The 16,603-nt window shown below is 47.7% G+C and overlaps 1 protein-coding gene across 3 annotated transcripts; it reads right to left on the reverse strand.

The window, feature by feature from the left end:
* Nucleotides 1-844: 844 nt before the first annotated feature.
* MAP6D1 (MAP6 domain containing 1) lies at nucleotides 845-16,195 on the reverse strand. Of its 3 annotated transcripts, none has more exons than XM_071566259.1 (3): nucleotides 15,301-16,195; nucleotides 5,205-5,322; nucleotides 845-2,902 (listed from the first exon to the last, which is right to left on the reverse strand). In XM_071566259.1, the coding sequence occupies exons 1-3, from the start codon at nucleotides 15,804-15,806 to the stop codon at nucleotides 2,876-2,878; spliced, it is 651 nt and encodes a 216-aa protein (XP_071422360.1). In that variant the 5' UTR covers nucleotides 15,807-16,195; the 3' UTR covers nucleotides 845-2,875. The 3 variants fall into 3 exon arrangements, with proteins under 3 accessions (XP_071422360.1, XP_071422358.1, XP_071422359.1); XM_071566257.1 differs by having other exon boundaries at nucleotides 845-2,953; XM_071566258.1 differs by lacking the exon at nucleotides 845-2,902 and adding an exon at nucleotides 4,978-5,067.
* Between the last annotated feature and the right edge of the window lie 408 nt (nucleotides 16,196-16,603).

Consider the following 16,603-nt stretch of genomic DNA (forward strand, 5'->3'; position numbering starts at 1 on the left):
GTGATACCTTTCATTTTTCATGCAAAATCAGGTAAGTTGCAGACATTGGCAGCCAGTGGCATCACCCTGGACCTTACAGTGGTAAGTACCTGCTCAGTTTTCCTTACATTTGTCCCTTACGTAGCTGGAGCCAAGCTGCACCTCATGAGCCTTTGGCTTTCACCTGGAAGTCTGAGGCACAGCTAGAAAAGCTGGCCTTGCACTCTCTGGGGAAGGTGGTTGTACCTTCAGCACCTTTACTGACAGAAATGTTATTGGGGGTAACTGAAAAGTGATGGTCTCTGTTAAAATTCAATCCCTGTGATCTGTGTGAGATGGCAGAGTGAAACTGAGGTGAAACTGTTAACAGGGAACACCATGGGCATGTCTGAAAGGGGTCTCGAGATCATGGCACCTGCATCAGAGTCTATCTACCCTCTGTGCATTTGATAGGAAATGTAGCAAATTAGTGTCCTTGGTTCATCCCCTTTTCCCTTCCATAGTGAGGGACTGCTTGCTGAATAGTTTGCTTTCCCTTTGAAAAGGTCTGGGAAAAGTCTCATAAGTGATTATGGATTCTGCAGAGCAACAGCTTTCCTTTGGAAAGCAGCTGTGCTTTTGGATCAGCAGTAGGGCCACAGCTTGAGGTGTGCCTTAGAAGCTGTTCTTGCTGGGGGTCATGCCTGCAGGGCAGCTCCAGGAGTAAGGAATTGAGTGCTGATGGAATGGCCTGCTTGGTATCTGGTGTGCTCAGCTGTCCTGCTCATGCAGGTGTGCAAGACAGACATGCAGTGACAAGTTCTACTGCCAAGTTGAATTACCTGGGGGTTATGTTTTACAACAAATACATGTGGGAAAGAACCAATAGACAAAATACATTTTAATTTATTAAATTAAATCCAGTCCATTTGATAAAATACAAGCTTATTATATTACCAGTTTGTTTAAACCTGGGTTGCTTTTTGTTTTAAGAAATACAGTGAATTAAGAAGAGAGAATAGACAATTTCTTCTTTTTTTCTTGCTGTTAATAAAGTCCAGGATTGAAATGAACTTAAATTATTTGAACAAAACTGTTAAAAACATTATAAAGAGATTAAACAAGCAGCTTGATTTCTTAGAAACATCTAACATGCAAAACTTTTAGTACAGTCTGAATGTTTCAAATTAATCTCCTGAAAAATTAATCTCCTGAAATATTGTTTTGGCAAGCACTGGGATTACTGTAGGCTCCTATGGGTCCAGGGATGAATGTGGGAAGTGCCATCCCTTGTCCCAACCAAACACAGCTTCCTGCAGGTGTTCCCTATTCTGGTGGTTGTGTTTGGTCTTGCTGTAGCAGAGATGGCACCATTAAATTCTGACATAATGCAGTGAGAAGATGCTGTTTGCACATATTCCAAGTACAATCTACATGCCAATAGTTCAAAAATTGTTCTTATGGGATTTATCAGCAATGCATACGTGTTTACAGAATCCCCAAGTTCATTAAATTTGCCTTAGACTTCAGCTAGTAGGAAGTTTAAGAAAATACCCTCCTGTGTTAAAGACTGTTTCATTACAGATGAATTAATATCTGATCACTGTTCAAGTCTGAGGATAGTTTCCCTTTGTTCTAGACAACAAATATGTGTTGCAAGCACATAAAGTAAAAGTTTTTCAATTCTTTTTCCCCAAAATAATTAGTAAAACCATTAAATAAGCAATAGACTAATTATATTGCATAACTCATTAAGACAGAAATTGTAAAGTCTTGACGAACAAAGGCTAAAAATATGATTTCTTAAAACACATGTACCTCAGCAAAAGTTAAATGCTCAGCAATCTAAAAAAATCAGCTTCAGAACAATGACACTTGAAATGGCCTATCTTAAAAATGACAGATGGCTTACATTATACATTACATTTTTCTTTAAGAAGAGTTTCTAAGTAACATTCGCTTGTGGTTTGTTCTTAGCATTAGCATTACCAATATACAGGCAATAATTTAGGAATTTCAAGGCAATATTTTCCACCTTGCATATGCAAAGAGTTAACATTTATTAAAAGTATAAGCATATCCTTTTCATTAAAGGATCACAAATTGCTTTAGGTAAAATCCATGTACAATATTTACACTCACCCTAACAGCTATACAAATTACAGAAGTATCTTAGATCCTCTGGAGGAGCCTGGTGGGTGCCTGGCTGTGTCTGTGCACTCCTCTACAAACCAGCCTGGTGCGTTGCTGTCAGGGCTGTCTCCTGGCAGTCCCCTCTTGCTCCTCTATCAGCCCTTCAATTTTGGAAATTTCTAGATGGAAAGGCCTGAGACACACTGTGTGTGCCAGATTTATTTTAGAGTTTAGTGATGCTGGCTTCCTCCAGCTTCTAAAATAATCCTGGATGTTCAGACCAGCCCCTGTGAAGCTGTGCTTTCTGGTGATGCCATTTGAGGTCCTATTTCCAAAACCCCTCAAGAAAGGGCCAGGCTACTCTCTGTCTTTCACTGGCCTACTTAGAGTGTGTTGCTAAATAAAACTGGTTTGGGTTTTAATTATCCATCCTGCTTGTGATTGTTTTCCCTCCTACTCTGTGTAGTTATGCATAGGGATGTTGCCTCCAATCCTACCTTTGCTGCCCAAAGTCAATCTCCTAATGTGATGCCAGCTGGCATAGCAATGAACCTGCTCCTGTGAAAAACTAGGTCACTCCTCGCAGTGTGTTTTGCCAGTTCTGAACCAAGCGCTTTGCGGTTTGTTGTGTTAACAGAAAGTGTGTGTGCATGTCATTAATCGCTGTAGCTGCTTTTGATAACACCAGTTCTTTGATCTTAACGCTCCTCATGAAAATTGCATAGTGATACATCTTAACAGAAACATCACGTTTAAGCTGCCTGGGTGTGAGGAGGGTCCAGGTTCAAACGTTGAGGATCCGTGATGGCGCCTGGAAAACAGCAGAAGGGTTGGGGGAGAACCTGGTCTTCACCTCTGGGATCTAGTGGGGTGAGGGGAGAGAGAAACATTAGTGCAACACAGGATACAGCTGACTAGAGAGTCTGAGGGGTCTGGAGTGATGTGAGGATCTATCTGCTCTCCCTGTAACGTGCCAAGTGTTAGCTCTTGGCTGAGCATCGATGAGACTGGCCTTGGCACGCAGGGTCTTTTGAGGGCAGGTGTGATGCTGTGCCAATGAGGAGCTCAGCTGCAACCCAGCCCTTGGACCCTGAGGTGTGTGGTGTGATGGGGATGACATGACTGGAAAGGCCTCGGCTGGAAGCAGCTTCTGCAAGTTGAAGAGCTGCCTCTTCACCAAGCCTTGCTGGCAGATACTCTACAAACATCACAACAAACTCACTGCTGGCCTGGTGCTGGATTTTAAGTGAAAGGAATTAGAGTGGTGTGTGTCTGGTCCTTAACCTTTTGGAGAATGCCATCCAGGCTCCATCAAAATGTTCCTTTGTAATGCTTTATGGGCCTACAATCTATGTCTGCTGTGAACAGAGGTGCAGATCTGGAGTACCCAAAGAAGAAAAATTGGTTACTGGCCATGCCAGGCTGTGAAACTGCAAGGACTCAGATAAGGATGTAAACTCCTCAGGGCTGAAGGAAAGGCAGAGATAACAGTGGTTGCTCACTCTAATGTCTGTGGAATCATAATTACATGCAATATGTAGCTGTTGTGGTTGTACTGAAGCATGAAGGACACCTGGACGCTTCTGTCATCCCTAATGCTGAAAACCCAAAGGTTTTGAAACAGGACTGGCCATAGGACTCTGGGTGAATCTGGTCATAAAAGACGAAAGAGTGGAAAGCTCTGCTGAGTATGTTGATAGCACCATCCAAGCAGAGAAAGAAGAGCAAGACCACAGGCAAAGAGAGTACAGGGAAATAGGGAAAGCTATTGATCTGGTTGTTACTGTTTCATTGTTCTGATTTTTCCTTTCCTCTGGGGATGCATCTGACACACTGAGGAACAAGTGAGATGTCACAAACAGCCTGTGCACAGCTCAGCAGCTGGGGAGAACCATTCCCCTGGGTCCTTCTGGCTGTCAGGACAGAATGTAAACCTGACTCTCAAGTTTGGCAAAGCAGGGGTTTCAGGCCACAGGGAAAGTCCAAATGGTCTAGTGTGAACCACGGACAGTCTGGCTTCTCTTTGAACTGATGGCTCCTTGGCACCATCTTCATTCCTGACTACACTTATCCCATGCTCTCTGTGAGAGAGTCCTGGTGGTGGCCTGGGGCTCCAGGACATGGGACCTTTGCCTGCATGGTCCAGAGTGCAGTGTCCTTGGTGGCATGTGTTTGTGTCTGGCATTCCAGCCTTCTCTGTCCCTACCTTGAGAACTGGGATAGAGACTCTGAGGGGTTCATCTTGAACAGGAATACCTTCTATCCTCATTGCTGTACCTCAGTAAGCAGCCCAGACTATTCAGAGCAAAGAAAAAGTTTTGGTGAGGTTTGCAAATTTTGTTTTGCCTGAGGTCACTGTCCCACTTTCAGCAGAGCTGGCTATACCCATCGTGTGCCTTGTCGCAGCAGTGTGCTGGCAATCCTCTGTGGAGGAGGCACTTGACTGTCTGCTGATTAAACACTTCTTCCTTGTCTCCTCCAAGGCAAAGATTTACTTTTTACATGTGGCCCTGGAGTAGCTGCTGTTACCTCTAACAGCATGGCACACTGCGGCTGGGGAATTCAGCCCCATCTCTGCTCTCTGAGTCAGTCCAGCCTGTGAACGACTTCTGCGACTGACGTGTTGCTTTCTTTGGTGGTCTAATGCAAAAGCAGCTAAACCAGAGCCTTGTTAGTGTGCACTTTCCTTCCTTGTGGGGATGGGGAGTTTTTGGGGCCCTCTGTTACTACTAGAGTTTGAATCTCACACTGCAGCCCTAATGCTGGCACACTGACCGCTCTGAGGGTGTTAACTGCACCTTACACAAAGAGAGGGGATGACACACACCTTGTACATAAGGTATCCACCTGAGGGAATCGTAAATCTTGAACTTTCTGTCATGCAGCTTAAAATCTTGGATTTGGGTTGAATTATGATCAGTTACAGTATGACATTCTCTAGCATGTCTCTCTGAAGGCAAGGGATGGCCACATTACCTGATGGGCAGTGATGAAAGAGGGGTCAGTGAGGACATGGTTAAACATACCACACTGATAAAAAATTAGTAGTTCCTGATGTGTACACTTTGGGCTTTACTCACGCTGACTTAGGAATTTTAAAAACTGTTAATTACCTTGAAGTCTGCCTTGTAGCTTGTCTCTTGAACGAAATGGTCTTCTGGGATAATAAAGCCTTGTTTTGTCTTTATAGGCTTGGATGGTTTTGCTCCAGTCCATGGGCGATACTCCTGTCTGAAATGACATTGTCAAGACAAAAGAACCCATAAAACACAACATAGTCACAGGGTGTTTCTGCTCAGAGTGGTTGCAAAGCCAGAAGGCAAGGCTGGTGCAATCAGCTCCTAAGATTGAAGTTGTCTAAGGCATACTGAGAATAAAAGCAGAACTGAGCATAGGGGCCTGCCTCTCTCAGAAAGCCCATGCTGAAAGATGCAACAGGGCATACACTGTGGCTTATGGATACACTGGGCTAACTGGTTGCCCTGACTTAACTCTCCTTTTGTTCCTGAAAAATGTCCTCTTTCTTGGCAGTGCTTGGCACTTCCCTCCTGGATAAGACAAAGCCTGGGTGACTTTTTGCATGATAGCCCATTGACCACTTACAATGTAAAACATCATCTGCCTAGTTGGCCACTCACAATGTAAAACAGCTTGGTCTGGTGCCTGGTCCTCCATGTGGAGTGTGCTGATGCTCCATTCCTTGGCTGTGGCTCTCAACAGCAGTCAGGTTTGCCAGTGTGTGCTGTGCTGCACAACTGTGGCAGCTCAGTCTGAAATGCATCCAAAGGGAGACACCATCTCAGCTGGCAGATGCTTCTGCCCACGATTTTCCTTTTGATGGGGGCAAGTGCTTCAAATCTGCACAGTGATGTCTGAGAGGGCATCACCACTTCAAGGATAAGTTACCCAAGTGACATCTGAGAAACAGGTGCAGAGACTGCACTGAGAAAGAGGCAGCACATATTTCAAGTGCACAGTATGGCAGGGTCTGGCTTAGCTTGGCTGCCATCTCCCATCTGCAGCCTTTCCCCTGCTTCTCTGTACCCCTTATCACAAACAGGCCTCACTGATGACCTCTCCATTAGGACTTCCTGGATGCTGCAGTGGCAGCCAGCTGAGCTGGCTCATTTGCTCTCAGGAGAAGACAAAAATCTGCTCTGTTTGTGTACGTATCTCTGGCAACCAACAGGCACTTTCTGTAGCGAAGGGAGAGGTGACTAACCAAGATGTGACAGTTTTATGTTCATACCCTGGAACACTTCAATAATATCCACATTTTAGTTTCTGCTTATACACAAGAGCAAGGGGTAAGACTGAGTCCTGAGCCGTGCCTGGGCTAGGGAAATAGGCTGTGTTTTAATGTGTCCAGCTTAGTTTTCATCACAGCCTTTCTGATTTTCTTTTTCCCCAAGCATGCTATTTGCTATTTTGATAGTAGATGCAAATTCCCCCTTTAAAAATCTTAAAGTGTGGAGCATTATTTTAGAGTGTGTAGTTTGGACCTGATCCTTTTAGTATATCACCAAAATGATAAAACCACTGCCTGGTTTGTTTTAGTTCTAATAATAGACTCAGCCTTAAAATGCTGCCTCATTTCCTGGCTGATTTGTAGATACAGGGTACAACCCTGGACTGTATCTAAGCCAGTGAGAAACCAGCTTGCTAATAAAATTAATTCCAAAAAAATCAGTAACTGTTTCTTGACCAAGTGAGCTGCTGGCAGCAGCCCCCTGTCAGTACAGATGAGTACAGGTACAGGCACAAGGAAAGGGGCAGGAGCACTGCCAGGGCTGGCAGCAGTTTGTCAGCTTGAGTGAAGGCGGAGTGAGTTCTAAAATCCACTCGGTCAGTAACAGATACTGCTCTATGGAAGAGCTTCCTGCTGTCAGAAGGCAAAACTAGGCCTCTGTCAGGGCTGTCTCTGTGCATTGCAGATCTTGGTTATAATCAGTCTGCTCTCACTGCCCTGAGCCACTGCCTTCTGCCTTCTCTGCACCTTGCTGTCTGTGCCTGCTCACCAGCAGGTGAGTGCCCATGCATTTCTCTCCATGCTGGTAGTGGGGTTCCTGCTGCTCTGACACCTCAGGGTAAGGGAGAACCTTTGCAGAAAGGTGATTTTGGCCAAGCAATGCCCAAGAAGGCAACTTTTCAGCAGGGAATCCCAAATGTGTGTGAATGCCGAGTTGAATCTGAGCTCTGCTCTGCTGCACAGCCAGGGGGAGGACACAGAGCTACTGGGCAAACTACCAGCAAAATGGTACAAAACCATCAATTATGTCCCAGCAGTTTCTAGGAACTGGAACCTGCCACTCCACATAATGGGCCTGATTTCCTCAAGAATGCTGGTGGCATTGATTCCTAACCATTCAACCTTGTGCCTACTGGTCTCCCTGCTGAAATGGAGCATGTCCCCAGCTTGCAGTGAATGACTGTGCTGCCTGTCTGTGCAGCCAGCTCTGTCTCACTGCTTTATAGCAGATCATTTGCTGATTTGGCAGGCCCCCAAACACAGCCCTTTTGGATCACAGGACCCTCATTTTGGCTGGAAGCCAAATCATTCTCCTCTCAGCCTGGGTAGCCAAAACTATTTCTGAGGCAGCTACACACACTGAGGAAATGCTTCAGCCTTGGAATCAGAAATGTGAGGGTAGACACAGTCACAGCCCAGACCCACAGCAGTGTTTCCAGTTTGGACTTGGGATTTCCTACTGGGGAAACCCAGGACTCTGAACCACAGGGAAGGGTTGGGCCAAACAGAGATAACGTAACTCCTCTGGGAGCAAGGGTACAAACAAAACAAAAAATGAGTATTACAACCTTTGATACAGAAAGTGCAGCTAACTAAATTTGCTTGCCTTTAAGTTTGCAGGACACATGCTCCCAACTCCAGCTTTATAGCCAAGACACAGAAGGAACCAAATACCAGTTTGGTGACTTGACTAGAAATCAGTGTTGGAGTCATGAATGGAGTCAAAATGCATGACCTACTCCAAGCCTGGGAAAAAAGAATGACCTGTTTTTAATGTTTAAGAGGTCAAGTGTAAGGATTAGTGACTGTCTTCCTTCCCCCTTGTACCCTTGTGTGATGTGACATCCAGTTGCTGCTGTGGATGAATATGCAAGACTGACTGTTGCTGCTGGAGATGGCCATCTTCATCCTTCCTGCTGTACTCCTCCTCCTCCTCCCCTTGTCCCTAGACAACAGTGGTTGTCAGGCAGGGGGATTCACCCTGTGGCCTCACAGACTTCAGGGCATGTTTTGGGAATGATGGATTTGGGATTGGTCCTTCTGTTCTATCCCAATAGGGTGTGCTGGTGCTGCTGTGTCTCAAGCTGCTGGGTGCTGCAAGCCATGTAGTGACTGAACTATGTGCTGCTTCCAGCTCTTCCCATTTCATCTGCTCCACAAATGATTTCTGGCCTTGCACAGAAAGCTGTCTGCAAAATCCTTTTTATTTCACTAACCTAGTGAAAATCTAACCTAAAAAAGCTTTTTAATTTCACCAAGGGGGAGAGCACTTCTGGTGGACATGGGCAGGCAGATGATGGGAATACTGACCATACTGTTACCATACAGATTTATCTTCAGCATTGATACTAATCCTTTGCCCCATCATACACCACCAATGCCATCACAGTTGTCATTTTAATACTTCATCTTTATGTTATGGTTTGCTTTTCATGATTAATTATCCGTGGCAGTTCTGAGCTGCTGCATTACAATCCATTTCTTATTTAAGAAGTGGAGAAAAAGGCTCATTCTGTAAAGCTGACCATAACTCAAAGCTACGCTGCCTAAGCTAGGCTGTGTTCATTCTTTCCCTATCCTCTTCTTTCTCATATCCAGCACATCAGTGAGAATTAAACAGCATAATGAACAATTCTCCAGTTTTCCCTTCAGAAGGAAAGTCGTGTGCACAGCTTGAGGGTCTCTGTTATTTTCTTTTCAAAGTACACACTACTCTAGATGTCTGTTGGGGAAGCCAGACTGGTGTGCAAGGGCTTTGGGCAGAAGGTGTGGGGTGAAATGTCTCCCTGTTTGTGATGCAGCTCCTTGCAGGCTCCTCACAGGGCCATGCAGCTGGTTTGCCCAAGCAGAGCTATGTGGCCAGTGGTGCTCTCCCAGAGGACAAGGCTGAGTTTTCTTCTTGGCAAAGACCTCCCTAGGCCAGGGATGGTGCTGTGGCATCTCCTGGCAAATGGAGGATTGCAAATGTCACAAGTCATGGTTGGAGAGGTAAGGGCTCTGTGTGATGGACAAAGTCAGAAGCCCTTCTAGATAACTAAGCCATTAAACTGCTTCTCCTCTGAGCTGTGTCAGACACCGGTGGGGTCTGGAGGCCCTTCCAATCCTTGGACACAGGTGCAGATTGTGCCCATTCTCCTACCCAGCCAAAGAACCCAGCACAAGGACAGAAATGGAGGAAAGGAAAAGCTGATGGAGGGAAAAAATTAGAGAGGTAGAGAAAAGACATAGCAAAGAGGTAGAGAGACTGCCACACACAAATTAGAGTGGAGGAAAGCAAGAAGACACCTGTATAATTCCTGTCTTAGCTCTCACCTGCAGTAAGGTCAGGCAGAGCTGCTCAAACTCAAAGGAAAGAAGCAATAGTAAAAGACTTGACTGAAAGGACCAGACAAAACTTTAAGCTTCAACTGTTGCCATACACTGAGTTTTAGGAGCTTGCTCTGCTCACCAACAGATCCCCAGGGAAGGAGTACTGACAGTGGTGTGATAGGATGGGCAGCTGCTCCCCTCTTACCAGAGCTGTGTGAATGGGGGTGTGGGTACATCTGAGGGTTTTGACCTCAGTCATTATCCCACTTTCCATTCTTTCCCCTTTTTCTCAGGCCGAAGGTTGAGTGTACTTTGAGTGGAGGAAATTCCCCCTACTTTAAGCAACAGCTTTGAATTTCTCTATTTCAGTTCTGCAACATATGTTGCACAACAGACAGCCTCTCTTGAGCCCCTATTCCCAGCTCACCTGTGTCTCTCCTCACATGCCTCTGTCCCCCTCCAAGCCCTCCCTTCCCCAGCCAGGCTATGCAGTGCACAGTGAGTCCCTCTGGATCCATCCCAATGCCTGCACCAAGTAAGCTTACTTCTTAAATAGCATAAAAATCAGGGGCTTCAGTATTAATTTCCCCAAGCAGCAAGATACTTAAGAATGTAAAGATAACTGTAAGCCTTGATTATTAAAGCTTTACTGTTATTATTGAGGATAAGCGTGCATTTAAAGATTTTGCTGGATCAGGGATGGAGCTCCTCATATGCAGTACTATTAACCCTGCTGGCTCAGGTGTGTGCTCTGTTCCCATACATTGCTGAACACAAGTGCAGGTATTTTCTCTGTTTCCTGCACAGCTGAAATAAGATGCTTTTCATTGTGAAGCAGTCACCACAGTTCACTTTGTTTCTCTGCACTAGCATTATTTGAAGGCAGGTGAATAGACAGCCATGTAACATCCTCTGTCACTGCATCCAGAGTGGGAAAAGCATCATTCGCCTTCGTTCTGTGGTATCTCTCCTGGTGGAGGGATGTCTCTTCCATGGTCACAGTGCAGTGAATGGCACATGCTGAGTTCTCATACAAGAAGGTGGGAATTCAGTTTGCTGGGGTATCTTCCACCCTGCTATTCCCAAAAACAATTAGTGATGGCACATCAGACACCTTTCCCCTTAATTGTCCCAGCTATTTATGCAGTTTCTTTTCATCAGAACAAAATTGTTTTCTCTGAGTAAGCAGGAAACCCTGCTGACCTCTGGTCCCCAGTCTGGTCTGCTTTACTGCTGTGCCTTTTACCTGTGAAGAAGTTGCATGCTTTTGACTCTCATGCCTGCTCAAAACCCCTGTGATGTGGAAACCCCAGCTGCAGAGACTGGGCTCTGCTCAGGGCTGTTGTTGTGCATGTGTGCGGAAATTCAATCATCCTCCCAGTTCCCCGAGTGCCAGTACAGGCAAAGCCAATGGGTGGGGGAAGAGCAGGCAAAACAGTCACTCACAACTCTGGTGCAACATTTTCACTTACACATTTCAAGTGCTTTCCAAAAACTAGCAGGTTACTGAAAGGAAAACTGAAATCTGAAGTGACCTATAGTGTAGCTGAGCATTGAACAGGGCTCTCCTCCTGATGCCCTGGTAGGGAGGTTGTGCCTTATCCCTGTTGCCTTCTAACAAGGTAAGAAGATGACATCCAGAGAACAGAGCCAGCTGGAGATACCTGCTGACAGCACCAGTTTCTCTCATCCTCTATTACGGGAGCTAAGTAAAGCACTTCTCTATTTCTAGAGTGTCTGCTAAATGCAATCAAGACTTAGTACTACGATTAATTGTGTACAAAGCCAAAAGTACACGGCACCTGCATCTTACTGCTGAAGGGAGAAGTCACTCCCATGATGCCAAAGGACAAACACTTGGGAAGGTGCAGAGGGGCCACTCAGCACTTTCTTGTGCCTCCTCCAGTGTCAGTAAGGTATAATCTACTGCAACCCTCTGCAGCAGTCCCTGGGATCCTTTCACAGTTGGAGCACATCCCATTTTAGCCTTTCAAGTGCAGCTTGTATTGATCTGCCTTGGCCTCTGTGCCTGAGCTCCCACCGTGCAGCCCCATTGGGGTTTGATTTCATTCAGACCCTGCAGAATTCCAACCAAAATCCAGGGACTGGAGGGAGACAGAAGCTGCCCCAAAGATCTGGGGACATAAGGCAATAGTTTGTAGGGCAGGCAGCTGTGCCATCCTTCCACAGTTTATTCAGAGATATTATTTCTAAATCAAAAAACGTCTTTGCTTCCTCAGGGGTACAGGTGTTCTTCCAATCCCCTTCACCCCTCTTCCCCCCCTCCCCCCTTTATCTTTCTTCTGGCCACAGAAAGGTTCACTCACTCTCAGTTACTGATCCTGTGAGTTTATTTTGTGCTGGGAAATGCCAGGTCAGGCTGAGTAGCTTCACCATGTACAAACAGTTTTGTATGCAGCTGAGTTTCCTTCTGAACTTACAGCAGAGTGCAGAATGAAGTCTCACAGGAGCAGTGCACTGATGTACAAAAGCACATCAAATGGTGCTGAACGTTACAGGGGACTCACCGCTACACTTAAATGCTGCTTAGAAACAAACCCAATAGGCTGTTGCAGAACCATGCAGTCAAAAGTCCTAATTAAAAAAAACAACCAACAAAACCAACAAACCAACACACCACAAAACGTAAAAAAAAACAAACCCCAACACCTTACAGAGTTAAGCAAGGAAACCACTGCTGCCATTAAAAGCATGGCGTGGACCATGTATTAATGCCAGCTTTTCTGCACTGTCTTGTCAATGCCCTCTCTCTCTCACACTAAGCAAGCCCAGCCAGCTGCTGAGCCCTGACACTGCCACAAAGTACAGCTGGAGGCTGCTGACCAGCAGTATCCACACTGCAGAAGCCAATCCTGCCAGGAAGAGCCTTACGGTGTGTGCCTGACCTGGCTGGGTGCAGAGCCTGCTGAAGCACCCAGGGCACAAAGGACTCAAATGACCTATTTCTTGTGAGAGTGGACACAGCTCCCCACACAGCGAGCCCAGTCCTCAGGGATGGGCTACAGGGATGGGCATCAACTGTAACAGCAGAAAAGAGGGAATCTCCCCAAGGTTCTCCCTAGCAAGGCAATGACTGTCTTACCAAAAATGTGTTTTCCATATTTTGCGCCTCTCTAACCATCTACCTGCAGCAGTTCCTGCCTACATGTCTCTGTGCAGGACACTCTCCCTTTTCCCAACCCCCTAAAAACATCACTTGTTCACCAGCTTTCTCCTTAGGACACAGCTGCCCCTAGTTAGAGAAAGCTCCCTTCCTCTGTGTCTCACCACAGGTGATCTGACTTTTCTTCTGGCTTCTTACCTGTGGGTGGGTGCAGCTTACAGGAAGTGGGACAGGTTCCTGCTCCCAGTGGAGATGTGTGTGACCACCAAGGGACAGTTTAATGAACAAGCAGGGTCTGTGTAGTCTTTGTCAGAGAGGAAGATGAAGAACAACAATCCTTAATGGTGCTGTTCAGCTACTCCCTGAAGATGAGATAAACGTTTACAGACTGCAATGCTGCCTTTGGAAAATAAGGTAGGAGGAAAGGAGTGTGCTGTAGCGGTGTTAGTGGAAATGTCCTTGTGGTTGTGAGTGCTTGGCTCACCAAAGCTGGGTGTGCTGTGATCACCCCTACCCCTGTCAGAAAGCAACAGTGCTGGGGCTTTGCCATGACTGGAGCTACCAAATACAAACCCAGTGCCCCTTGTGTAACTGAAAATGAGTAACTCTGCCAAGTACCTGCTTGGTCTTCCTTTAAAAATCAGAAAGGAACAAATATAAATTAAAGTAGGCTCTTGCAGCTTGTGAAGATACTGTGAGCTTTTCTCCTGCTCGTTGTTGTGACTCCTGTGTACTCTGTGGTACAGGGTCTTCTTAAATGCAATGTTGTGTTATGTGATGATCCAAAGAAATCATGGGAATTACTGAAATAAGGCAAAAGTGGTTTGCCTTACATAGTCCTGTCTGCATCAGTTGTATACTGTGTCTTCAAACAGCTTAAAGCTTTTACATGAGAACTATCTTCTGGTGGGGCTGCCCTGGTTTGTGTCTCCATCCTTGTCTCATGCTCCTCCTCCTTTCAGCAGTGAGGAGTTCCTCAATTAACTTGAAGTCTTACTTTTTATAAAACTTGTTTTGATTTGCATGTTGGTATGTTGCCCCAGCTAGTACGTTGTCATGTGATTGGTAAACGTCTTACTCTTTGCTAACAATAGTTGAGAGCTCTGTGAAAGAACAGATAAATCGGAGGGAAGGAAGGTGGTGACTGCTGAGCATTCAGAACAGCTGTAGGGCAGCTGCAGATCCAATGCAGGCTAATGCAGCGTTCCTCTGGGGTTAGGCTGAAGAAGCAGAGGGAGGTTTCAAAAAGGTGGAGATGGATGGGTTTCTGGGAGATGAACCTTGCTAGTTTTGTTCTAGGCATGTTTCTCTGAATTCCTATGCTGTTTTGAAATTGAAAATTGTTTTGGCCCAAGAATAATAATCACTCTGAGATTGTCCTGTGAGATGTGGCAAAGGAGAAAACAGCTCACAAATTCAAGCACTGCAGTTATTCTTCCTAAGTCTGCACGTTAACTGCACATGGAGCAGGGCAGCTGCCTGTGTAGGGAGGAGTGGAATAAGCAATTCTGCTCTGCAGTCTGGTAAATCCTCCCTAGGGCCTCTAGTTTGTCTTAAAAGCACTATGATACATAATCTAATGAATTGCAGTGATGAAATGTCTCCTAGGTACATAATAGGTAGTAAATGTCTAAATACTTGAGAATCTGTTGCAATAAAAATAATTACTCTATTAATATATCTCATAGGTATATTAAAATCTGCCAAACATCATTATGAGGGAGTGTGTGGTAACAGCGTGAAACTGATACAATATTCAACAGCAGCCTTGGAGGAGCTGAAATCCCCTTTCCTCCCATTGGGAACGTCAGTAAGAACAAGAGTTGAATTTAGGTACACCCTGCCTGACTGTTTGTTCCAGAAAATAAGCGTCTGTAATCAGTCATACTGTTCAGAAAGAAAGGAAGGCATCGATAACATAAACCACTTAGTAATTTTTAAAGAGTCTTTGAGACAGGTGGTTTGTGACAATTTTTTCCATTACCCAGTAGATGACATAGGGGATACAGCCCGAAAATATCTTGTCTGACTAATCTTTAAAGGCTGTAATTTGGCTCGCCATGAATGTCGCATTCCAGGAGTTTTAAAGGGAAAACGATGATGGCACCGAGGGATTCGGGGAGGGAAGCTCAGTGCGGCTGTTGGGCACAGAGGAGTCGCGGGCAGCTCCGGCTGTCGGAGGTGCCGAGTCTCCCGGCAGCGGGTGCGCCAGGGTTGGCATGAGGGATCTCCGCGGCGTGCCCCTCCTGTCTATCCCTGAGCGCGTCCCAGGACGGCTCCGCTGCCCCGGAATGCACAGGGGCCGCCGGGGCCAGGCACCTGCCCGGCCACAAGCCATGCTTTAAAGCACCACGCTTCCAAAAGCAAAGGGGCTTGGGCGAGAGGCTGAGCCTGCCGGCGAGGCGGCAGCCCCCGTCGCCCTCCCCTCGATTGCGCCTCCCGCCCGCGGCATCCCCGCGCTGCGGAGGAGCGTCCCCCGCCCCGGCACGAACAGCCCCGGCTCGGGGCGGCCACCGGGCCCGGTTACCTGTAGGAGGTGGTGTGACCGCCGTCTGCCTGCGAGCGCGGCCGGAGCTGCTCGAGGCCGTCCACCGCCGCTCTCCCGCCGCCGCCGGGCAAGGCGCAGGCGGCGCGTCCCGGGGCGGGCTGGGGGGCGGCCCCGTCCCTCCCGCCGCCGCCGCCGCTACTGGCGCTGACCCAGGGGAAGGCGTCCCTCCTCGGGAGGGGCCACGCTCTGAAGTCCTGCCGGTACTGGGTCTCCGCCGTGAAGGGCTCTCCGGCGACGGCCGCCCGGCCCTTCCTGCGGCCGCTCGGCTTCCCGGCGGCGGCGGGGGGATCCCGCGGGCGGCGCGTCGGGGCGGGCGGGCGAGCGCTGCCCCGGGAGGGGGGCCCGCCGCGCTGGGGCGGCCCGTCCTCCTGCTCCTCGATGTCCGAGTAGTTGTGGATGGTGAGCGGCACGGACAGGTCGGACTTGTCCAGCTGGCTCCAGAAGCGGGCCAGGCAGCACACCCGGCTGATGCAGGGCCAGGCCATGGCCGCGGCCGCAGCCCCCGCCTCGCCCGCAGCGGCGCCCGCGGCTCCGGCGCCCGCAGCCGGCCGCGCTCCCGGCTTCAGCCCTCATCGGCGGCAGCCCCTCCTCCCGCCGCCCCCTTCCCCGGGAACGACACCCCCTCGCCGGGATTACGGCCCGCACACGTGACCCGCTGCCGGTGGGAGCCCCGTGCAGCTGCGGGGGAGGGAGCGCGGCGGGACCGGACCCCGCGCCCCCGGGAGCGGCTCAGTCCGTGCGCCTCCGAGTCCCGGTGTGTGTGCCGGGAGCGCCCAGTCACGGGCACCGGCCAGGTGAGGAATGCTGCTTCGCGGTCGCTGGTTGGTGCTGCTCAATTATACCCTCGAGGGAGCCGTAACCACTTACGATTAGAGAAAGCGTTTGTATGCGAAACCTGGCGCTTATAAAATGAGTGATCTTGGTGAGAAACAGCAACCTTGCAATGTTAGTTTCTAATAGCTGCGCAGAAAACCCCACGTCTCTTAATTCCTCTCCCTCCATTTACATTAACAGTTTAATCACTTCACTCTTAAAATATTGCTTGCCTATTGACCAAAATCCAAGCATCTATTATCGATCTTAATATACGGCCTACATCCTATACTGTTTGCCAGAGACTGGAAATCACAGCTTTCCTTTTGTACATTCTGTTTCAAAACCAAACAGTCCTGGCACAAACCACTGAAACTGACAGAATTACATGGGGGATAAGCCGGGCTTTTGAAATTTTAGGTCTTATGTAATAAGTGGCTACAGGCCATAATGCTCCTTCACAATTCCC

The sequence above is a fragment of the Pithys albifrons genome, chromosome 11 (assembly GCF_047495875.1).
Source record: "Pithys albifrons albifrons isolate INPA30051 chromosome 11, PitAlb_v1, whole genome shotgun sequence".
NCBI classification, from domain to species: Eukaryota; Metazoa; Chordata; class Aves; order Passeriformes; family Thamnophilidae; genus Pithys; species Pithys albifrons.